This window comes from Apus apus, chromosome Z (genome assembly GCF_020740795.1).
Source record: "Apus apus isolate bApuApu2 chromosome Z, bApuApu2.pri.cur, whole genome shotgun sequence".
NCBI lineage: Eukaryota > Metazoa > Chordata > Aves > Apodiformes > Apodidae > Apus > Apus apus.
In genome coordinates, this window is record NC_067312.1 from 10,212,030 (window position 1) to 10,236,993 (window position 24,964).

At 49.9% G+C, this 24,964-nt stretch overlaps 1 protein-coding gene across 5 annotated transcripts in view; it reads left to right on the plus strand.

The window, feature by feature from the left end:
• The window catches only part of CNTFR (ciliary neurotrophic factor receptor), a 210,737-nt gene that overhangs the window by 116,266 nt on the left and 69,507 nt on the right, over positions 1–24,964 (plus strand). For all 5 annotated transcript variants that reach the window (XM_051642018.1, XM_051642022.1, XM_051642019.1 and 2 more), the window contains one exon: positions 7,407–7,488. In XM_051642018.1, coding sequence (XP_051497978.1) covers positions 7,407–7,488 — 82 coding nt within the window. The remainder of the gene's footprint in view (positions 1–7,406; positions 7,489–24,964) is intronic.

The following is a 24,964-nucleotide window of genomic DNA, read 5'->3' on the forward strand; positions in this document are numbered from 1 at the left end:
CCTTTTCCTCTTTGTTTTGCTCAGGATGGTGCTTGACTATGGCCCAGTTCAGATTTTAATACTAGGATGCTTTTCTCTGACCTCGAGGTTTGCAGCTTAAAGAGCCTTGAGGGGTTCATAAAGCAGCCTGGCCACAGACTCTCCTCAAGGCAAAAAGCATGTTTGTGAGAAAAATCCTGGAGGGTTTGAAGGGCAATGCAGTCCTGCAGACAGAAATAAGAAATGTAGCAAGCGTTTGCTTAGAAATCACAAGCTCTAATTGGTGTGAGGCAGCAGGACCTTCCTAAAACATTGGGGACTGTTTGCTGGCACATGGGAATTTGGTTTTGCTTTTGGGCTTTGTTTTGGGTTTTGTTCTCCACCATTAGTATTCTACTTTTGTGAGTGGAGACTGGGAATTGAAGTGCCAAAATTCAGTGTGACTTCAAGAGCTCCTTCCTGCAGTAATCACAGCATGGAGAGGTGGACTGAATAGGATCTGCCCCAAAATGCACCCATCTTTGTTGATTTCTCCAGCTTCCAGAGCACTGGCAGTCACCTGGACCATGGGCATCTCATCTCCTGTCTCACTCCCTCCTTTGTCTCATCTCCTCTGTTCATTGTGTGGTGCCATCAGCCCCGTGTCACTGGGGAAAGATTCTGTGGAAAAAAAAACAACCTGAGACCCCACTTGAATGTAAGCTCAAGAGCGAAAGAAGTATAATCTTGGGCAGTTCTTTAATAGAAGACAACCTTCAATTGATTCCTGCAGTCTCACTCTGCAGGGAGTGGGAAAATGCTCAGTGCAGGGGAAAGCTGAGTAAAAAGGGGATGAAAGTGGCATATCCTATAATAGGTCCAGGCTTTCCTCCGTCTCAGGGGGTGTGGATGTGGGGTGTGGACGAGTGGGGTTCAGGTACAGTGGTCCAGCTGAATTGCTGCCCAGGTGGCACCAGCATTCTTTGAGGAATAGGCTTAGGGCAGTGTTTCTCTGCAACCTCCACCATGGGGGTTCAGTCCCCTTCCTGCCCTGCTGTGCCTTCTCCCAACGCCAGTTTCCAGGACGTGTGATGCTTATTAGTATTCTGTGCTTTGCATTGGCTTTTATCACCGCTGGAGCAGATGGCTGGGCTTGGACTGCTGCCTTCTGCTTGCAGAAAGGCTGGTTAATGTGATGATAGTTGTGAGGACAGGTACGGGCTGTGGGAAATGTCCCCCTGCAAGGCTCTGAGGGGGCAGAGCGGATGGGCAGCAGCAGTACTGCCCCAAGATGGCCATGGCATCCCAGGCCGTGGTAGGCAGGATTTTTGGAGAGGTTCCCAGCGGTGTACCTGAGCGATGCTCTCCTGACATTGCCCATGGAGGCAGGATGGCAAGGACCATTCCCCTGCCTGTCCTCAGGCCACAGAGGAGGCAGGCCATAGCACCCCTGCATGTGTTCCTTGTCCTGCCAGGGACATGGTGTGGGCTGCAGTGTCCCAGTGCATTAAGGCTCACTTGGTCCCTTTGGATGAGCTGCAAGGTGTGGCTTGAGAGGAAAGGAGCCCACCTTGCTCCTGAAGAAGAAATCTTCCAGACCCTGCAGCTGCAGAGTGAGGATCTTGCTCCTGGGGGTCTCGGGGTCCTGCTGGTCTTTCCACAGCTCCCTGCCCCTAGCAGGAGCACATTGCTGTTATCCACATAAGCAAGAGATTACCTGTCCTGGGAGCAAATACACCAGTCAGGCAGGCTCTCAGACAGCCTCAGATGTTTCATGGGTTGGTTGTTCCTCCCCAAACCATCCCATCTCCCCCTGGAGTCCCTAGCCTCTGCAGTATGCCCTGGAAAGAAGCCCCAGTTTTAGCTGGGCTGGTGCTCCCTCCAGTAGAGCCTCCTACTTCATCTCCACGGGCAGCAGCTTTGGTTGCTGCCTTTGTCACTGAGACATCCTACTGGCAACACTCATGGAAGATGGAGCAACTCCAGACTTCAGCACGTGTCTTGGAGCCAAGAGGGCTGCAAGCCTGTGTCTACCTTCAGGGGCATGCCTTCAACCAAAGCAGCTGGGAAATTTTTTGAAGGCCATCCTTCCACCTTCTGTCCATCTGTCTTAGACCACGAGAGCAGAAGGGTCTGCGCAGCCACCCAAGGGTCCCGCAGCACTCCCTGGGCCAGCAGAGGCACAGTGATGGAGGGACTCTGCCATGGCAGGCTCCTTCCTCCAGCACATCCTCTCACTTGGCATCTCTGGAAAGGGAGGAGGGAAGTTGCAGTCTTCAAGAGCTGTGAGTGAATTAATTTCGTCTGGCCCCAGACATCCCTGTGGCGCTAGTGGTCCAGGGGGGCAGTGCTAATTGTGCTGTTGACAGCAGGGGGTTAAATTAGATTTAAGAAGGCTTTTCAAGCAGCAGGGGCTCTGGCTCTGCAGGTAGGGCTTTCTGGTAGCACATCTTAAGGCGATGATAAAGCCCCTCTTTTCTCTCCTCCTCGTAAGCAGCAAAGTGGAGTTTAGTGCTGATGGGGCATTGCAAGGCCAGGAGGTTTTATGGCACTTAGCAAATGTATGACATTAAGCAACAACTGTTTTTAGTTCTCCTTCCCCTCACATTGCTGCCAGGGAGGAGATGACACTCAGTGTTTTTGGGCGCCCAAATGCTGCTCCCAGGGCTGCCTCACTGCCCAAAGGGCTACCCACAAGCAGTGTGATCCCTGAGGGAAGTGGGGCTGGAGGGCATCCTGCCCACTGCAGTGCTTCCCTGCTCATCCCAGCAGTCTCACCTTGCCTGCCAGGTAGAAGAGCATCTTGCTGCAGGGCACCCCAGGTCCCTGAGGCTGGGCTGTGGCAGGGTTTCTGCTAGTTAACAGCTGGGTTGAGCATTTGAGGGTGGCTTTGGTAAGGGTGTTGCTGTGGGGCTGGGGACCAGGAGACGTCTGCTGTGACTGTGTCCCGTGCAGGTACACTGTAATGAATACAGATGGTGTCTGCACTACAGGCGTAGCATCACACCTGAGGGACAGGCAGATTGTGACCTCTCCTGCAGGATGGTTGTGCTGTGGTGTCTACAGTCTGCATCTGTGGTACAGGTGTACGGTACCATTTACAGTCAGGCTCTGCAGCTCAGCTGTACTGCAGTGTCTGCATTCAGGGCCTGCAGTACAGGTGTATCATAGCATCTACAGCCACTGTCTGCAGTACAGGTGTATCTTTGCATCTACAGTCAGTTCCTGCAGTACAGGCACTGCAGAGCTCCTTTGGAAGGCTCTTGGCAAAGCTGCTGGAGGGGCACATGGGAAGGAAACAACTTAATGGAGTATTTTTCTCCCCACAGTCACCACGTCAGGTGCTATAACAGCAGCTAGCAGGTAATTGCCCAACAGAAAACTCTGTTGTGGAAACACTGGGTTTTGAAAGTAGCTTCTTTTTATTTTTTAATTTTTTTTTTCTTTTTTTAATTTTTTTTCCCATGGCAGGGGGGTTCCAACTAGATGATCTGTAAGGTCCCTTCCAACCCAAACCATTCTATGATTCTGTGGCTCTGTGATTCCAGAAAGGGGTCTTATTTATTTATTGTGGCTGGAAGAGAGCTGTGGAAGGTGTTGGAGGGGGAGGTTGGGGTGCAGCCCATGTCCCTCACCAGCCAGGGACAGCGCTGCCCTGAGATGCCATTTCTAGCTGGCTGTCACCTGTTAATACCCCAATGCCAGCAGGCATCCCCCTGTCCTTCTAAGAGGGGGCTGGAAAAGAACCATCTCCCTAAGTACTCAGAAGAGGATACTGAGACTGTTCAGCAGATGGTGGCATGCTACCTTCTGCCTGGATACACGATCCTCTTTGGTCTTGCTGCCCACCTCCGCGCTGTCCTCACCCCATCATGCCACAGCAGTTAATGTCACATCACTGTGCCCCTTCAGTCCTGTTTGCAGGGACAGCCTGTGTGCTTGCCTTTGTGTGGGTCTGGCCACATCTTACTTATATGTAGCCTGATCCGTCTCAGGAAAGACAGGGCTAGAAATGCATTCGCTAAAAACCAAAACCTGCCAGAGAAGATCATGTTCACGTGTACGTTGAGTTGTCTAATTCTAAGAGTGACCACATCCCATTTCCCTTTTGTGCAAAAGACAAGACAGGGAAGCATTGACAAGACAGGGAAGCATTGACAAGTCAATCTCTCTCAAAACAAGAAGCTGGGAACAGTGGGGAAGGCTACCAGAGGTGGCTCCAGCTCCAGAGCTGCTCAGCCACCATATCTCATGTGCTCCCCTCACCTTCCCCTGCTCCTGCCCAGGTTCCTCTTTCCTCTCCGCCGCCAGTAAGTGATTGAGAACAGGGCCAAAAGCAAATATTCTCCAACCTTATTTTCTGTGGAAGATTGAGTTTCCCTCTGCTGGGTTTGCTGTGTAATAAATGCAGTTCCCCACTGTCACCTCTCAGCTTGGTCCCTGGTGGAGCAGGGTTGCAGCCTGCAGAGCTGGACACCTGGCGAGCTGCCGCTCGCTGGCCCATGCGCCCACATGCCGGGGTGCTGGCTTTCACTAGAGAAACCTTTAAATGAGCAAATAAAGCAAATGGAAATTTGCATCAGAAGCATCTGCAGAAATTGTGATGGTTTTGTTATGTGCTTGGGAAAAAAAAAAAAAAAAAAAAAAAGATCAACATGGCTTTGGGCAAAACAGGAAAGAAAGCAAATATGGTGTGGGAAATTGCAATTCAAGTGAGAAAAAGTTGGGTTTCTGGGTAAATACTTCACACTAAAATATCTCTGGCTCCTGCCTGGTGGCCGAGCTCGTCTCCGAGAAGAAACGTGGTTTTGCAGTGCACAAGCAGCCAAGCAGTGAGGTCCCTGTACCAGCACTTGGAGTTTCTGCCTCTGTCCTGGCCACGCCGTGGACATGTCCAGGTACCTTGGCTAGGTCCCTCCTCTCTCATTTTCCACCTCTAACCAAACAGCATGTCCCTCGAGACTGCCAGTGCTTCAGGGGCAGGAATCATACCTTGCCATGTAACTCTGGTGTTTGTCTCTTCATGGATCTGGCCTCAGGTGAGGCAGGTGAGCAGGAGCAGCAACAATTATTTTAACGGCTGATGAGACAAGGAGGAGCAGGAAGGAGTGAGTGGCTTTGCTCCCTGGTAGGACCAAGATGTAGAGCATGGTGGTTGGTGATTATATTTGCCCTGGTGCAAGCCACACTGAAGGCTATGGCCAGCAGATCTCATGCTTTTCAAAGAGCTGGTTGATTGCTGGGGGCACTGGATGGGTTCCTGTCCTGCGTCCCATCATTGCCACTGTTCACAGAGATGGGATGCCTGTGCTGCACAGGGGTATCTGAGCTGCAGTGCAGGGTTTCTCATGCAATTCCTCATCTGCTTCAATTCCTGCTGCCACTCACCAACTTCAAGACTGTAGGGTGGGAATATTCAGGGGCAGGTGAATTTGGGATTGGTAGGGAGTGTTGGCTCCTGGTTTGCAGGCAGCTCCCAAGCTGCCTGGGGTCTTGCATACCAGTGCTGCTCTGAGATTTGGCATTGTCATCTGCCTTGGGTCCTGGCCATTACCTAATCCCCAGGCAGCCCCTTGCAATGGCAGCTAGCACACAGGCAGGGTGGCTGCAAGGGAGCTGTTCTGCAGGCATGGGAACAGTGGGGATAGATGGAGGATGTGGAGGAGAGAGCAGGCATAAGAAAAAGAGGAACAAGAGAGAAGAGGCAGAGTGAATTATAAGGATGCTGTAATTAGCTCTTAGTTCTCCTAGGCCAGAGCTTTCAAGGGAGGGTCACCTTCATTACCTCTGTTTTACAGGCAAGGAAACTGAGGCATGGGGAGGTGGTGGAAGCAATTTGCTGAAGGTGACCTGGGATGGCTGAGCTGGGAACAGAGTTTGGGGCTGGGGTGTCTATGCTCTGCCAGCACAGCTATGCCACAGCCAGCTCTCAGTGCCAGCTTTCACTGCCCAAAGCCAATGCTGCAAATTCAGCAGCGAAGCCATGAGTCTCTTCTGTCTCTGTCTCCTAGCTCCCCATTTTCAGAGCCCCTGTCCTACCACCACCATCTCTGACCCTGAGCAGCATTTGAGACTAGGCTGCACCCCAAAATCTGCTCATGACATCCCTCTCAGCCACGCTTGCCTTCCCCTCCAGCCATGCAAAGGCTTGTGTCCTGCTGCAAACCTAAGGCCATCTGGGCTCCTGCAACAGCCATATTGGGTAATGGAATATGTTTTGCTGGGTTTTTTCCTGTCTGGTACCGCTCCCCCTTTATTTAAGTTTAAATGGATGCCATCTGGCTAATGAGCCCATACTCATGTTCTAGATTAAAAGGCAATCCTTTGTGTGTTACCGATACAGCACTGGAGATTAGAGAGGTTTAAACGGTTTTGAAGGTGTAATTTCCTTTTCATGCATGGAGGTATTTACCTCCTGGTAGGTGGGCCAGCATCCTCATTGTTGTCTCCTCCTGGCTCCGGTCTTCTCTGCCAGTCCTGGCTGCAAGAAGAGGAGCACTTGGGCATCTCCAAGCCTGGCAGGGCTGTACAGGGCTTCCTTGCAGTTTTTTCTGCCATTTTTTCCAGTTCTGGGGAGGTTTGTTGTTGCAGGGAGGATGTTCCCTGCTGGTTCCTAAAGCTCAGCGTGCCTCCATCCCTCTGCCTTCTTAGTTGTCTTTCCCCCCCACCTCTCTGCCCCCCATTGTCCCCTGGGATGTGACATGGTTCACTGGGATGGAGCAGCCTCGGCTCCTCTCCCAGCTCAAAGATGGAGACCAACCATGGCCCATTGGGATGTTGGTGGCAGGTGGCTGAGGAAGCATGCAGCACCTTTCAGTCACTGCAAAGACACCAGTGAGGTCTACAGTGTCCTCAGCCTGCCCAGAAATGCTGCTGCTGTATCACTGGTCTGGAAGACAGCACAGTGCTCCATGCTAGAGCCAGAAGCAGCAACACAGGAGGCTGCAGGAGCAGCTGACCATGCTGTGATGGGCATTTTGTACATCCTAAGGAGCACTGGCTGCTGCTGTGAAGTGCCTGGGTGTGCTTCCATCTCCTCAAGAATACTCTGCAAACCACTTGCAAGCAATGTCTGCTCCTAGGGTGGTGCTGCAGCTGTCAAGGAGAGCCTAGCACTAGGGTTTGACTTTCTTAAGGGGAAGGCTGGAAATGAGATGAGGAAAACACAGTGTTTGTGCAAGTTGCATCATTGCCTCGGGGTACCTGGTTGTGCTGGCAGCTCCCATGGAAAGTGCCACAGGCCACTGAGCAGGGAAGCGTGCACCAGCAAAATGCCTCATTTAGCGGCAAGTTCCCCCGTAGCTGAGATGAAGTCCTGCTCTGTGGCAGTTTCCTCGTGGTCCCATCACACCCTTTGGCTGCCTGGGAGGGACTGGCTCTGAACACACCACCTGCGAGTTCTCCTGGTGGCAAACCCTGACTGCTTCTGCCTGTGTTTGCTTCCACAGATGGCTAACCCTGTCCCATCAGCCTGCTGCGTGGTGCTCGCTGCAGTGGTCGTGGTGTACGCACAGAGACACAGCCAGCAGGGTAAGTGTCTTCCCATCTCCTCCACCTTGGGCATCCCAAAAAATGTGGGTGACACTCCTCCGACCTCTCCCCTGGGGCAAGCTGAGTGCGCTCTCCAGGCTTACCTGATACTACATTTTTTGATGTTTTCCCCCTTGCCCTGTCCTGATCCTGTGTGTCCCGGGGTGCCCCTGCCACCAGGGCACTGCTTCCCATCTCTTCACCCCTCGTTGCTGCGTGCTGCTCTCTGCAACCATGAAAATATGAAGCGATGGGTGGGTGGGAAGAAGCAGCAGCTCGACAGACCCAAGCTCCAACACCCTGCCCCCATGACCATGATGGGTGCCTCATCCTTCTTTAACCTCCTTGGGGGTAATTTCACCCCTGTTGCCTCCACCCACCTGTAGCCATGACTAGCTTCTGCCTCTCCAGGATAGCAGAGGATTTGGGGCTTACCTTAGCAATAGCTTTAGAGATAGGAAGTTTTAGAGACACCAGTCATCCTGCGTTCTGGCAGGAGTAGGAAGGTTATAGAGTGGTGGCTTGAGTTCCACTGTGGAGTCACCTATAGCAGCCCTGCAAAAATGGGACAAAATGGAGGACCTCCAAAATTGACTGGCTTTCCTGGCAGTCGACCTGTCTGTAGTTGCTTTTGGTTGATTACGGAGGAGAATTTTTCTGATTATGTCCAGTAAGGACATCTGTGCATCTATAGGCTCTGAGGGACTGCAGAACACAGGCAGAGCACACCACTGAGCTCACCTAAATCCAGCTGGGTGGATACACATTGCTGGAAGCTGACAGCCTTGCTTGCTTGGACACAAAGCAGCTGGGGTTCAGTGGCATGTCTCCATCAGGTGGGAACAGCTACCCTCAAGACACAGAGAGAACTTGCTGAGAGGCATTGCAGGAGTGTTGTCAGTACCTTCCCAACGTGCCTGCTTGGAGCATTTGGGTGCTGAGCTCTGTGCTGCTTGTGATGGTGTGATGCTTTCTGCAAAGAAGCAATGCTGACTGGTCCTGCAATGCCTGCAGCACCACTGGCTGGAAAGCTTTGAAGGACCCAGTGTCAAGGCTGCCAAAGCTTCCCTTGGATGCACTGTGCTGCTTCCCTCCATGCTATGGGACAGCAGAAGTGACAGCTAATTCAGGGTTAAACACACTTGAAATGTGTTGTCTAGACAGAGAAACAAATGCTGCCCTGCCACACATTTTGCTGCTGGCAGCAGCTTTCTGGCATAGAGAGCACAGCCCTGGGAAAGCTCCCTGGCCAGGCAACAGTCACCTACTTCTCCATGATCCATCAGGATGGCCTCCCTGTCCTTTTGTCCCTTCCACTTTCCCTTGCCTGTCTGCATCCAAGAGGGAGCTGTCTGGGGTATCAAAACTGAAGCTGGTGAGACCCGAGTGCTTCAACAGACACCTGGAGGGAGCCAGAGAGGCTGCTCTGTGCTAAAGGTTGTAAAAAGGAGAGCTGGGGGTGGAACTGGGTATAAGAGTGGGAGAAAGGCTAGTAGGGCAGTTCCAGAACCATCCTCAATCTGTTTCCCAGAGGCACGATGCATCTCTTTTGGGCACTTCCCTGAAACACAGAGGTGATGCTTTGGGCAGGGGCTTTGGAGCAGCAGGTCTCCTGCCCAAGCTGTCATGCCCATCTCGGAGAGCCTGCACATACACAGGTGGAGTCGGGAAGCGTCTGCCCCATGTTGTAGACCTGGGAAGTGAGATTCATCCCTCCATTTCCCAGAGCTCACCCCCTTACCCTTTGCAGCCTTCCCCCCAGACCAGCTGGGCGCTTGGTCTGGGAAAGCACAGCGGGAATGTGGTGGGAGGACGGATTAATCCCGCTGATGGCAGGGACAGGGTGGAGCAGGGGGGAAGACGCTGGCAGAGAGTCCATTTATCATGCACTTGAGGCACGCTCGACTGTAATAGCTCATGAAGCACTTTAAGAGATGCATTAGCACTGAATACTTGAGTGAGGAGGATGTGACAAGCTGTTAAGTGAGCATGAGCACAGCGCAGCGAGGCCGGCCACCCGATCCTGGCTCTCACGTGCACCCTGGTGATTGCTGAAGCGTCCTCCCAAGTGCCACATGAATTAATAAAAGCGGTGTCGGGCTTGGCGGAGGTGAGGCTGCTCGTGTGTTAACCCCTCTGCTCCTCATCTTTGGACCATCTCCTTGGAGACAGGAGAGCTAAGGGTGTGTTTGTCTGGGATGCTGGAGCTTCCCATGGCTGGGCGGGGAACGGAAGGGCTCAGAGGTCATTGGATTTGGGGGCTGTCCCTCCCTCTGGTGGCACAGGCCCCTTGCCTTGCATCCCCGGCAGGTTGCTAATGTGGCACCCACACCATGCCACTGGGCAACACCACATCCAGCTACCCATGGGGGTGGACAGTGTGTGGTGGGAGACTGGAGACATGGCTCAGGGCAGCCCCGAGGGTGCCTCAGAGGGTGGCAGTGATGTGCTGGCTTGTGCCCTGGGTTTTGTGTGTCATGCTACAGGGAAGGGCAAAGGGGCCACAAACACAAAGGTGTTTGTGGGGCAGTCTCCCATGGCACTCCCCCTTGTGCCACCCCGACTGGGAGACATGGGAATAGGGTAGGACATCTGGCTGCAGACAGGGGATGCCAGCCCTCAGGAGAAATATCCCTGGTTTCTTGGGTTGTATCATCACCCCTAGAATAGCTCAAGCCATCAAATGGGGATTGCTCCCATCCCACCTCACCATGGAGTCTTTGGTTTTGGGGCAGCCAGGTGGGACCATAGATACTTCTGAAGCCACCAGCACTGCTGCCAGCTGGGAGTTGCACCATGCACTCACAGCTAATCCCACTGCTGCTAAACCCACCACCCTGTGTCACCCAGCCCCTAATGCTGGGTGGCTCTGGCAGCCTCTGGAAGGACCCTTAGCATGGGTGGGATCACTGCTGCTCACTGCCGCTGTGTTGAAGGCACATCCTTCCCTAGACTGGCCAGGGCAGCCATGCAAGGTAGTTTACAATGGCCACTGAGTTTAGCAAAGGAAAAGGGGGTGCACTAGGTAAAATTGGAAGGGGGAAAGGCTGGCAGAGGTTAGCTGCCAGGGTATGTTGGTGTAAGGCGATATTTGGCCTTTCTGCTGGACTCGCTGAGCAAGTGATCCAGGGCTGTCCCTCCAGTGTGTGGGTAAGCACTGAAAGCAAATCAGCTTCAGACAGGGCTACTGGAAGGGAGGCAGCCTGCCTCCAGAGTTGGGCATGGTCCCAGGCAGCTGTGGGCTGTTCCCACCCACAGAGGTTCCAGCCAGTGCACAGGGATGGACAGCAGCTGCAAGAAGAAACAGGAGGGGACAGAGGAGGCAAAACTGACTGGAGACCATGGAGCCCTCTCCCTAGCAGGGCTAAGGCACCCTCAAAGGAAAGGGAGAGGCCACAGCATGAGCCCTGGGACTTTGCCAAAGCACCTTAGTGAGAAGTGTGTACATAGTAGAGGTGCCTAACCATGTGTAAGGCCATAAAGCATATGTGCATGGGTGATTTCAGCTCTTTCTATTCATTGTCATGACTGCCCATAGATGTTCTTAGCTGTTCCCAGTAGACCAAGGGCTACAGCAGTCCTGGGAAGAGGGTACTTTCCTTCCTCTGGCTCCTGCCATGACCAAAGCATCTTCCCTATCCATCAGCTCTGCCAGACTTATGTCCATATCTGTCCCAGACTGATATTTCTCTGCTTTTAAAAGAGGAGTAATTCTGCTTTATTGATCCTCACCTTGCTGAATTAACTCATGTTTAAACAATAGTTATGTTTTCACCCAGGAGAGGAGACAAAGAGATAAATGTCTCTGGAAAATGAATGCATTTCAGATGCCACATGCTGGAGTTAATTTATTGATGGGCACAGAAGCTGCTATCTCCTCTCTTTCACACCAGCAACAAGCAATTAGCCCCCATCATTCCTCAGCTGAGGAAAAGAAAGAGATTTTGTTTCATTACTTTCCCTTCTCTCTTTCTCTCTTAAGCCCTGCCGCTAATCTTTTGCAATCGGTTCTGCTGCAAAGCCTCCCGGGAGTTCCAGTTTGCATATCCCTTGTTAGAAATGCTGCCTACATTTCAGCTAAGACAAAGCCCAGGCTGGTAAACAGCCTTCAAAATGCACAGCAAAGCCATGCAAATTGGCTTTTTTGAAGAGAAACCAACTGTAGATATGTCCCTCTCTCCCCTCCCTGTATTGTACAACCTTCTATGTGTGGCTTTTGTTGGCTGACAGGGTTGCAACCATCTCTTTCCTCCTCCTGCACCTGTCAGCTCATGCAAGTCCCCAAGGCATCTGCCTGGCACTATTAAACTAGTTCCTTTTCTTTTGGAAGTGTTCTTTGGGTTTTCTGTGTAGGAGCTGGTTTGCAGATTCCGGCAGGAACATGTAGTTTGTTTGTAGACATCTGAGTGGTTTTTGGTTGTTCGTGTTTTTTGTTGTTTGGTTAAGGGATTCAAATGATATGATGGACTACTTGGGTCATGAGGATTGCTCTCGTGCCCATGGGTGCTCAGGGGAGATACGCATCTGACCCAAGGCAGCATTGCAGGAGTAGTCTCTTAAATATACATACAGAAGGTCTCTCCTCTCTCCTCTCCTCTCCTCTCCTCTCCTCTCCTCTCCTCTCCTCTCCTCTCCTCTCCTCTCCTCTCCTCTCCTCTCCTCTCCTCTCCTCTCCTCTCCTCTCCTCTCCTCTCCTCTCCTCTCCTCTCCTCTCCTCTCCCCTCCTCTCCTCTCCTCTCCTCTCCTCTCCTCTCCCCTCCTCTCCTCTCCTCTCCTCTCCTCTCCTCTCACCACACTATTGGAAGGTCTTTCAGTCATGCATTAAGCAACATGACTAGCATCTGTCATGTGTTGTTTGTTTTTCCACCCGTTTCCCAAGGCAAGATATGTGTACAACGCAGTTTTGATATTTTTGTAATTGCCTGGGTGCAGGCACTTGTTGGGGAAGGTGTGGGAAACTGTTCACTGGCTTGCAACAGAAGGCAAGGTCAAAGGAACCCTGTATGTGTGCCAAGGGGGAGGCTGGAGATGGTAAGAGCTACCCACAGAGGCTTTTTTCACGCTCGGGCTGGGGCTAGTTCAGGAGAAAGCTTTTCATAGAATCATAGAATGCCAGGTTGGAAGGGACCTCAAGGATCATCTGGTCCAACCTTTCTAGGTAATATGAGATGGCTCAGCACCCTGTGAAACTGAGACTTAAAACTGTCCAATGTGGACGAATCTACCACTTCACTTGGGAGTCTAGTCTAATGTTTGATTGTCCTCATGGTGAAAAATTTACCTGTTGTGTCCAATCAGAAACTCCTCAGGATCAACTGGTGCCCATTACCCCTTGTCTTTTCCATGTGACTCCTTGTAAATAGGGAGTCACCATGTTCTTGATAACCCCCCTTTAAGTACTGGAACATTGTCATACGGTCTCTCCAGAGCCTTCTTTTTTCAAGACTGAACAAACCCAGTTCTCCTCCTCATACAACAGGTCCTCCAGTCCTCTGATCATCCTTGTGGCCCTTCTCGGGACCCTCTCCAGCCTGTCTGCATCCTTTTTGTAGAGCAGGGATCAAAACTGAATGCAGTACTCCAGGTGTGGCCTGACAAGACTGGATGAAGGATAATGACTTCTTTGTCTCTGTTGGTGATGCCCTTGTTGGTACAGCCCATCATCCTGTTGGCTTTCTGTGCCCCTGCAGTACAGTGATCACTTACGTTGAGCGTGTTATCCACCAAGACCTCCAGGTCCCTTTCCACAGGGTTGCTCTCCAGCCTTGTCAAGGCTGTAACGAGTCAGTTTCTCCAAGAGGAGGCTGTGGGGGACGGTATCAAAAGCCTTGGAAAAGTCCAGGTAGGCTTTGTCCACCCCTCACCCTGCATTGACTGAGTGGGTCACTTAGTCATAGAAGGTGATCCAGTTTGTGAAGCATGATTTGCCCCTGGGAAATCCATGTTGGCTTTTCCCAATTAGGTGATTCAGTTGAGCCCCTTTCCCCTCCAAGGAAACTTCCCACACGATTCCTTCCAACTGAGCCCTGAGGGAGCTGGAGTTTGCTCTTCTAAAATCTAAAACCTTTGTTCTTGAATTAGCCTTGATCGTGTTCAGCAGTATTCCAGACTCCACAATGCTCCTCATTACATAGCACCTTCCCACCACCCATGACACTGCCTTGCCTCTTGGGCCAGGTTTTGTTGTCACCTCAGCACACTGGCACTTCATCTGCATGTGGCTCCTGCCAAGGCACTGTCAGCATGGTCCTCCTCGAGATGCAGCCCTGCTTTCTGCAAGTCTGAGCTGCATTCCTCTACTGGAGATGAACAGGCTTATGTTTGGCTGCATAAAACACATGAGCTTGCTGAGGGAAGGCCAGTATATTAACTACTCCAGAACTCTGCATGTGATGGGCTCATCCTTTCCATTATATACATCAGCCTTCATGTTGCTAGCAAACTTTGCCAGCAACAGTTTTATGTTGCTTTCAAGATAATTGATAAAACAAGTGATTAGCAACGAGCCAAGAACAGATCCCTGAGGGGCTACATGGAACACACTCCTGCAATGATGATTCCCCATTAACAATTAATTACCCATTAGCAATTACATGTTTTAATCCTTTCTGGTCTAAGTCTGGACGCTCTCATTATCCAGCTGGCTGAAATACCAGCCTTGCTCCATACTGCAAAGCCTTGTTCGATGTGTGAGCTGGTTTTGGAACATTTCCAGGACATCTCAGGTTGGGAAGCAAGGTTTGTTGTACCTGTCCCTGCATCCCTTTCTCTTTGCAAGCCTTATTGAAGGCTTCATGGAGAACTTGGAGAGCCAGAAGCAAGGCACAGTGCTGGATCAATAAAAGGACGTGTCTTGGCACTGGAAAGATGTCATCAGGGTTTGCTCAGTGCAGTCAAAGTCATGGGGCTTAGCTCAGCCTGTCCTTGGGCTGACTGGACTCAGCTCATGCTGGTGTTCACATAATCTGCTGAAGGAGCCATCCCTACATGGAAAACCTCGTTCCCAGGGCATGTCATGAGTAGATGCTCCTGCCTTGGAGGTGCAAGAGGGAAAAGACACAAGCACTAGGTATTGCTGAAGGTGTGGACACCCCAGGATGGCAGCACCTCTGTCACCTCTGTAGGCAACTTGTGTACCTGAGAGATGAGTCAGCCTGACTCACTGGGGACACCTTACCCCTCCTTGAAGGCACCAGCACCACTGGCTTATGTGCAGCAATTAGGATTGGAGCTTCTTCACCAGACAGAGCCTGCTTGAATAATTCTTAATGCTGCCATGCAAGGGCAGATGTCCACGGTTTGCCTCCTTTGCCTCACCAATTGCTTTCTAGGCCTAAGCTAGCCACCCCATGCTGGCCTAACCTGGCTGTCGCTCAAGTAGCAGAATCCTTGTGTTACTCTGATGCCTTTGTAAGGAAGGTACATCACTACCTTCAGCACAAGATACATCTCCTGAAAGGTTCCCTGTCTGCAAAGTAAAAGAAAACAGAAAAAATAGCCCCAGGTCCTGGAACATCTTTTTCTATTACTGGACATCCCTCTGAGCTCAAGTAGATTTCCTGCCCAGACACAAGAGTGAATTATGGCAGAGCTCTTGGAGGCTGACCTTGTGGTCAGCCAGAGCATGGGCTTGCTAATAAATGTGGTCAGCCTCTACCGCAGACAGCCTATTTTTAGTGCCTGTGTTTCCTTGCCCACTGCCTCATCCCCCTGCAGGTCCCAGAGCTGAGCACTTTCTGGGGGGCTGGCTGGTGATCCAGGATAGCCCCGCAGGGCTCACGTTCTGGGCTCACTCTTCCTGCCTGGGCACTGGGAAATGGAGCAGGTTTACTTCCATTTGGTATCTGTTAATTTTGCTCCACAGAAAGCTAGAGGTGCACACAGTGGTGTGACCTGTCTTTCTGGGGAGCACTGTTAAAGGACAGCTCAACTTGTGCCCATCAGACAGGGAACACAGAGCTTGCAGCACTCACCCAGGGTCTGTGCTTGGAAAATAGCTGCAGGGTAGCTTGAGATTGGTGTCCTGTTGTGCAAAGTGCTGCTGGATGCATGAGGAGGGATATTCTTGAAGTGAGGGAGAGAATAAAAGGAAGAAGAATAGAGGGACTGGCACTTAGGGGAGGAGGAGCATGGCTTTGTGGATCCAGGGCTTTGAAAACCTGCTCTTTGCGAGTTACTGAAATTTGGAGACACACAAAGGACATTGCAAAGAAGCTATCTGCTTTTTCTGTGCAAGTCTGTCTGGAGGCACTTGAACTGAATTTACTCCTTTCTGGGAATGGAAAAATTTATTTGAAATTGAGCCAATGGAGATGAGGTTCTGGGGCAAAGTGAGGATTTGTCCTCTGGCCCACATGAACATAGAATCATAGAATCATCAAGGCTGGAAAAGACCTTTGAGATCATCAGGTCCAACTGTCCACCTTACAACCCCTAACCACTAAACCATCTCCTGAAACACCATGTCCACCTGTGTTTTGAACACGTCTAGGGATGGTGCCACCACCTCCCTGAGCAGCCTGTTCCAATGCCTCACCACTCTTTCTGGGAAGAAGTTTTTCCTAATATCCAATCTGATCCTCCCCTGACACAAAATGACCCCATTTCCTCTTCTCCTATAACTAGACACCAGGGAGAAGAAGCCAACATGCACCTCTCTGCAACCTCCTTTCAGATCCAAGACCTTGGAAGGAAATCTAGTAGAAAACTAGAAAATATCTGGCATGCTAACAAAAATAGGAATCCTTCCATCAGCTGCAGATGTGATGTGTTGAAGAAGATCACAAAGCTGTAAAAGATATTTTAAAAAATAAATTGGCTCAAGACTAAGAGTCAGGGTCTGACAAGTTTTGGTCAAGTCAGTCTGTGTTTCCACAAAACAGGTGAAAATTATTCACACTTGTGGTGAGAAGAAGAAACTGCCAGGAAGATCACAGTCTGACAGGTTTCATTACTTCTCCCAGTGGCAAGGAAAACTGTGTCTCAGTGGTCTCTTAGACTTCATTGAACATATTGACGAGAAATGGAGGAGAAGGAATGGGGTTTATCATCCACTCAGGCACTCACAGAAGCTTTGGATGAGGAGCCTTCAGCCCTGGATGAAGCTCTGGGAATTACTGCTGGCAGAAGCAAAGCTGCTGTGATGCATGGATAGGAAAAGGACTTGCTGGTGTGATGAGCAGGTGGACAACGTGGGGCAGGTAGCAGTGCTTAGTTTATGGGGTATCTGTGTAAGCCAGCTGGGTCCTTGCTGACAAATCCTTGCTGAAACCCGCTGGACAAGCCCATATCATGGGGAGAGGCTGGAGGGCCGGGTTTGGATAAAGGTCATCTTTTCAAGGTGTCTTCATCCCATTGTGTGAAGCAGGATCATTGCTTCCTCTGCCAACATTTTGTTGTAAATCAAAGCATTGCCATAGTGGCTGGCAACCCCCAATACTGGTGGAACCCAGAATCTCCTTTCCATTGATTTTCAGGCCCAGAGAGCTGAGGCACAGCCCAGCACATGGGGAATAGCTGTGAGCTTTGTTCTTTGTGTGAGCTCTGGTTGGTGCAGAAGAGTCATATCCTGTTCTGGCACTGAGCTCCCCTTGGGGAGAGAGGAAGCAATCCTCACCCATGGGGTACATCTCATGTTCTTTTATGCCCATTGTTGCATTTTCAAAGGCTTCCAGAAATGGAAGAGCTCATAAAACACTGACAGTTGGAGTGGAAATCTTTAGTGCTTCAGGGGTTTATCTTCAATTAGCCTCAAAAGTTCAGAAGGATCTCACCTTAGAAGTCACACGTGGCCATCCATGGCTGGAGGGAACCAGCCATCTCACATTGACAAAGCAGCCTGTTACTCACCAGGATGGTGGTGCCACTCGTTATTTATTCCCTTTGAAGGGCTTCCAGTATCTGAAGTCCTGCATCGTAGGCTCCCTTGGGACTGCAAAGTTGGTCTCTGGTCAGGCTAAAAGAGCAACGTGCTGCTGCTCCAGGCACCACTTGCAGGAGCCCACGACCTTAGAACAGGGTTCTACAAATCATCCTCAGAGCATGTCAGCAGGGCTTTGTGTGGCTAACCCTGGGACCAAAAGGGCAGGCGAGGCTGGGGCTGAGATGCTGAGGTCCTGCATATCCTTCAGTAGTGTTGGAAACAGAGTGAGTCACTTGCTGCTGTCTTCAGATCACCTGTGACACATCTGTGACCAAGCAAAGCCCTGAATAATGAGAGCACAGCCACAGCAAGACATTGAGACCCAACATCATCATCTCTGGTTCCTGGGGAGAGGATTTTACTAGAGTGAAAACAGAGCAAAGGAACCATGAGGCATGCGCAGGAGAGCAGATGCTGGGATATGACAGGCAAAAAGTCTTTGGGGGGCTTCTGTGCATAGAGAAATACCTAATATTCAGATTACTCATCTGCGTGGGACATGATGGAGAGTAAAAAATAAACAGAATAACAACTTGCTAGGTGTGCAGTCTGTCCTGCAGGTGAAGAGAGCATCTTTCAGGATAAGCAGTCTCAGGCAGCACTAAATGGAATGGATCCATGCAGAGAAGCAAATATAATTTTGGTGTATTAAAAGGAAGAGGAGAAGAAGGATTGAGGAGGGTCTGTGGCAGACTCATTACAGAGGGAAAAAGCAATGCATATCAGCTTGTAAGGAGTGCTCCTGGAGGCCAATCAGGTGGATAAGTTAAGAGAAACCGTACAGCAATCAACAGTGGTGGAGACAGGAGGGATTACAGCAGTATCAGTCCAGCATATGGACCCCTGATCTCTTGGTGTTGGATTTGCTGGCCAAGATTGTTATCTAGGTTCAGCTGCCACCAGGTGTTAATTGAATGGGAGGAGTCTGAAGCCTCATTGCACTGCATTCCTTTGCTGGAACCATACTGGGGAAGCTGGTGTTGGGAAAGGGCCTTTGTGTATGTGATTCACACATGGGGATGAGACAGCCTTCATGTCTGCTCAGGAGTCAAGGGAAAGGGGCTAAAAACATTTCCTCACACAGTTGTTTTGCACCTGAGTATAGAGTGAGTCCCTGTCCTACAGCCCTGGGCTACACACATCCACCTCCTAGTGCAAAATCCCCATGGATGAGGAAGAGCCTTGCCACAGAATGCACATGGCTGGCAGGAACAAGTGCTGCCCTTCACCCCAGGTTAGACACACTTCTTTGTCTTGCAAAGCCTGAAGCATTTCAGGTGGTGCAGATCCCTGTTAGCAGATTTAAAGCACCAGGCAGTCAATGGACTCTACTTAGTTATCTATTCTGGAGTGTTGCAAAGCAGCCAGAGGTCTGCAGAACTGATGCTGAAAAACATTGACTTGCAGGGCTGGAAGCCTGGAGGACCTCTGCCAGCCAAGATCTGTGTGCTTTGCTGGCAGAAGAGATCCAGCCCCATCACCTCACGGAGCTGAGCGGGACGCACGAGCTGCAGTGCATGGCATGTCTGATTCCCGCTGGATTTGCTACGGTGTAATGAGGTGTGCCAGCTGCCTGGAAAACTGGAGAGGCTTGGAGCAAAGCATGAGGATTCAGTGACATTTCTCAGGAGTGGGAAGGGACTGCTGAGCCCTGCAGGACTCCTGTGGTTGGGAGGGGATGTAGCATTACTAGGAACACAGCAAGGCACCTGACTGATGATCACACACAAGTTCCTGTGCAGAGCAGACTTGAAAATTAGTTTTACCTTCATGGTAGGAAACATTGACCTATGTGCTTGTCTCTTTTTTCCTCCAGATGAGGATCCCTGCTGTGTGGCACAGGGGAGGGCAGCTCAGGAGCTTGGGTCCCCACTGGTGCCTCCCAGCTTACACCCAGCCCTAGACTTGCTCCGTCCCAGCACCGTAGGGCACAGCCTTTTGGGTGATAAGAAAAAGGGTGTTGCTCTTCCTTACTCCTGGAGGATTCTTCTGCTCTCCCACTGGACCTGTCCCTCCTGGGATGAGTTTCTCTTGTTTTCAACCAAAGTTGCTGGAGACTGGGTCTTGCTTTCATGGAGATTGAGCCCTGAATATTCAAGATACAGCACTGAATTCAGTCTGACCGTGGTTGACAGGTTCTGGCCCTTAATTAGCGTTGATTGTACTTCATTTCCAAGCGTGGAGGAGGGAGCTGCAGCTCAGGGAAGCAGAGCAGTGTTGCAGTGTAATCGCTGTGGCCATTTTCACGCTGCCGGTTCACGCACTTCAAAAGTGACATAGATGCTACAATGGCAGCTTGGGAAACAGAGAAGAATATCTTGGGGGAAGAGCAATGACATGCAACTTCAGAAGATGTCCTTTAAAAGGCAACATTTTTGCAGGGTTGGGATTTTTTAAGAAAAACTTCTGCTGGTTGTTGGTGTTGCCTTGTCTTGACTTAACCTCAGCAAAGGTGCTGTTCATGTCTCCTGTGTGGCAGCAGGGCCAGCACAGGTCCATCAGCCCACTAGGAGCTTTGTGCATCAGAGGGTGAGACCTCCATGCATTCTCTTTGCTCCCAGCTTCCCCATCCAAGCAGAGAGGCTACCTTGCGATCCCTGGGCCATGGAGAATAGCTCTTTTGGAGATGGAATGTGCCTTGTCCCCTAAGAAATGTTGAGGGGTTTGGATCAGTCAATTGAGAAAGGAGATATCTACCCTATCCGAGCAAGGCAGCTTGTCTTTTCTTGCAAGGCAGCAAGACAGTGGTCAGCTTTTCTCTGTGTTGATGAACCATCCGTCCCTTCACATGCAGTTTGTCTCACTGCAGTCTGGGCATGTCTTTTCCACTGAGTTCTGTGATCCCATGGGATTTTGTATCCCTTCTGCATTTCTTTCTTCCTATTTCTGCAATTTTGTTCCTGGCAGCTCTAGAGAGCTGGCTGTGGGGAAGAATGCTTGAAGGAGCTGGGAATGTTTAGTTTGAGGAAGAGGAGCCTGAAAGGAGACCTCATCAGTCTCTACAACTACCTGAAAGGCCATTGCAGAGAGGTTGGTGCTGGTTTGTTTTCACAGGTCATTAGCGACAGCACAAGAGGGAATGGCTTCAAGCTGCAACTGGGGAGGTTTAGACTGGACATTAGGAAAAAAATGTTCACAGAAAGAGTGGTTACACACTGGAATAGGCTGCCCAGGGAGGTGGTTGAGTCACCATCCCTGGATGTGTTTAAGGGTCATTTGGATGTGGTGTTGGTGGATATGGTTTAAGGGAGTTTTGGGATGATGGTTGGACTTGGTCATCCCAAGGGTCTTTTCCAACCTGAATAGTTCTATGATTCTATGATCTTTCTGTTGATCCATGAGTAGGGCTTCGGGATAAATCCAGAAGTAAACTGTCAGGATTTAGGCAGGCAGATTTAATCCAGTTACATTTTTCATCCTGAGTGAAGACCATGCAGTGAGAATTACTGACAGCCAAGTCCAGCCCAGAGCACATCACAGCTTTTTGAATGTGTTGTGTGATGTTGCAAACATGTCTCCCAGCCTGGTGAATTCTGAACCCTCCTGCAAATGCTGGATGTCTTTAATTCATACCATGGCCTCGGTCAGCAGCTTCTAAGCTTTTCCATGCACACCCCATTGCCAGGAGGTCCCAGTTGGGCTGTGACTGAGTGCTGGGAGCCCTGGGTTCAGGTGGGCTTCCTCTGCTGCATATCACACATGAATGGCTGGCTGCCTTGCCAGGGTGATGGGAAAAGCAGTGCCGGGGCTGGAAGAGGGGTGGGAGGTAGTTGTTAGCAGGCAGAGACATTCAAGTCAAGCACAGTAGCATGAGGGATTAGTGGATATGGGCTGTTAGGTGATTTAGTTGTGTTTTTCTTCCTCCCATCAGTTTGGGCCATTTTTCTTAACTTGCATAGCCCTGAGGAGTTTTTTAGTGTAACTGGTATTTATGGAAGGCTTTTTGCTTTGCTGTCTCAAGGGGGGGTTATGCCACAGCAGCCACCTCATAGCCCAACAAGCCACCAGTACAGCATCCAAGTGCTGACGTCCTGTGGTGTTGCACAGTGGTTCAAGATGGATAAAGAGACAACCAGCCCAAATGAATTCTGCACAGTGGATGTTTGCGTTTCAGTAGGGTCAGGAGAGCCCAGGCAAACCTCATGTCAATATACCAGGTGCCACAGGCTTACAAGGGAGGAGGAAAATCAGATCCTAGCTCTGATGCAAACAACTTGCACACCCGTGGGTCAGTCTTTTAATCTGCTTTAGGGACTTCAGCTCCATCTGTAAAATGGCAAGAGTGATGCTCCCCGCATTTGTCTCATCTGTTTGAGTTGTCAGCTCGTTAAGGTGGGAACTGCCTCTTGCTGGGTGCCTGCTCAGAGCAGTGGTGACAGAGTCCCTGTCCCTGGGGGACTGACAGCAGTGTAGCAGTGTGAATGATGGGGAAGAGCTGCCTCCATCCCCTGTGCCCAGATCCTGCGCTTCCCCTGAGGGGCATCTCCATTGGGAAGCAAAGCACTCGCTGCCAATCCATCCCAAGCAGAGCTCACGGGAAAAATCCTCCATTTTCTGTTGGAATATAAAGTCCCATCAACACCCAGATGTTTTACAAAATCATATTTCTTTGTCAGAGTAGAAAAAAATAAACAGGTTGCGGGACAAGGAGAAGGGCTGTAGTGTGTCTTTTTGGTATTTTTCAGAAATAGGCTTTGTAATTGACACCCCCTCCACCCCCAAAAAAGGGTTGCAAAGCCTTTTGTACAACACAGTGGGGTGATTTTGAAAAAAAAAAAACCTCTAGAAAACATGAAACCCTTTGGTTGCCTTCTGAAATAGCTTATTTTATTTTAATTTTTATTTTAATTATTTATTTTAATTTAACTTTAAAGAAGAATTTGTGGAAGAACTTCATGTCATCTTGAGCCTACCCTGGCTGTGCCAGAGCAGCAGGGGGCTGTGGAGAAGCCCAGAGGAGCTGGAACATCTCCTCCCACTCATTCTGATGCAGGCAGATGCTCTCTCTGTCTCCCATGGGCCAGTGACCACTCTCCCTGGGTGGGCTGCTGAGCATCCTCTTCTTGCTCTGCTTCAATTTGCTTTCTATTCGTGGCCTCAAGCTGGAGGTAGGGGAAGAATTGCTTGCTGCTTGTAGCTGCTTTCCATGTGTCTGTGCATAGATTTGCACTGATTTTCTCTTATTATGGGCTGTCTCGTATTCCCTCTCCTGCAGGCAGTGTGTTCGGTTGCTTGTGGGCTCCTGCCTGCGGGCAATTTCCTCCTCCTCCTTTCTGCCATTCACTCCCTCATCCCTTCTCTTCCTCCCTCCCAATGGAGACAGCCTCTCACAGCCGACTCATTTCAGAGAAGTTTTTTCACTGCTGAAGCCAAGATTTTTCTCTCTCCCATCGCACTTAGTCTGGAAGTTTTGGGGTTTTTTTCTATTTTTCAGCAATAAAGAATTTCAGCATGCTGAAGAGGCAGGAGAGTGGAGCTGGCGTTAGGCTACATTGAAATACTCCATTTGTTCTGGGAATCTTTCTTTCCCCTCCAGAAATCTTCCTCTAGTGCTTAATTTTATGGCACTATTATTTTTTTGTTTTCTTACTTCCCAGAAGAGATTCCCGTATTATTTTGACTTGCCTGGAGATTTCCATGCACACCAGAACTTTTTTCCTTTAGCTTTTCTTTCTGCTTTTCTTTCTTTTTTTGCCAGGGTTAAAAGCCCCAAGTCAGCAAGGTACTTAAACACATGCTGAAAGTTAAGGGCTTGCCTAAGTGCTTTGCTGACTTGGAGCCAAAGATATTTTCTCAAGTCCTTTAAATGCTTCAGAACCTAAAATCAAAATGTTTTACAGAAATTCCAGAATTCAAGTATCTCTTGTGCTAATAATAGTTGTAACTCAGTAGTGCCTTCAGATAACTGGAGCTCTGGATGTAGTGAGCTTCTGTATAGTCTTACTTTGAGAAAATAAGCTTCCCTAAAATCTTCTGCTTCAATCCCAAGAGCTCTCCAGAGAGCTCGGCACGTTTGTTTGTATTTCAGTCAATGAACATAACTGGCCTTTTAGCTGTTGTTTTGCAATAAGACACTCGACACTTTTAAGTGTTGAAATTTAGGAAATAATGAGCAATTAGTTCAAATCATAATGAATGTCTTCTCCTGAACTAACATTTGCTCATCATTCCCAACACAGGAAAGGAAAAAAAAAAACCCACCAACTTGAGAGCTCTCTGAAACAGCAGCATCAGTAATTTGAGGTTAGGAGGTGCTCTCAAAGTCAGGCTGAGCTCCTGTTTTGCAGAGCCTGGAAAAAGCACTGCTCTCTGCTGTGAGAGTTTAGTCAGAGAATGACAATAAAAACGGTACAGAGAGGGAACAGAAGTGGGTAGATGAGCAGGAAAAGGCTCAGCAGAGGAGGAGATGTTTCCAGAAATGGAAAGGAAGGCAGCATTGAATAAAAATCACAGCCTGGTTGTTTCGGGCTCTGCATGATGAACACGGGGGTCTTGCCCACCAGCCAGCTGATGGGGCTGCTTGGTAAGGCTCAGCTGCTTAATGAAAGTTCTCTTCTTCAGAGGTTTTGGAAAGGATGCTGGACACCAGTGCTTCAGGGCACCAACAAGCGAGCAGACTTAGCTCATGACCCTCTTGAGGAGTTGTGGGCACCCTCCTCTGAAAGCACTCTGCTGCTGCTGGGAATGGAAAACCCAGCTGAAAGTTCCCAGCTTACCATCCTCGTCTTAGGGCTTTCTTTTCAAAGGTGGCATGATCACTGCAGGAGCTCCTGCATTGTGCTTTGTAGTGATACGTGTGTGCTTCTGCACAACACATGCAGAGCCTCTGCCCATATGCCCTAAAACATCGTGTGCTTGCAGTCTTCTGCTGTCTTGTAGATGTGCTCTGTGAGATGCTCAGAAACCATTTGGGGACCACAATCCTGCCATCATGTTATCCATGGCCCAGATAGACCTTCCAGCTCAATACCAGAAGAAACCTAGTTTCATTCATCCCCTGGCTGGAGCCTTCTTCCTAGCTCTGCTTGAGATCCAGAAGCTCTGACCTGGGGTTCTGCTGTGGTCTGCAATGCTTCACTAGCTACACTCAGGGATTTATGTTGATGTCTCTCACAGAAGTAACACTCTTTCCAATGTGCCATGGGTCTGATATGTTGCCATCTTTCACCCCAGGGGTGCTTGCACCCAGCAGATGCTCTGTGTCACTGTCAGGCTGCAGCTCCACAGCTGTGCCATGGTGCAGCAAGTGCCGGTGATTGTTTCCAGGCTTGGCTTTGCTTGAGGATCCTTCATAGTGAAAGGCATAAAATGCAAATGTAATATCTCGTTATTACTGAGGCAAATCCTGAGGGCTTGGCTTAGTTGTTAATACAGCCCCTGATGGGCAGAGTAGATAGTTGCCTTAATATTGCTTGGAAATCATCATCAGGCTCCACAAGTGCAAGTGTTACTTGGACAAATGGGTGATGGTGACAGATTAAAATAAATAAATAAATAAAGAATTACTTGCCAAAATGCTTTCCATTTTATCAGCATCTGTTCTTCCCACCCCCT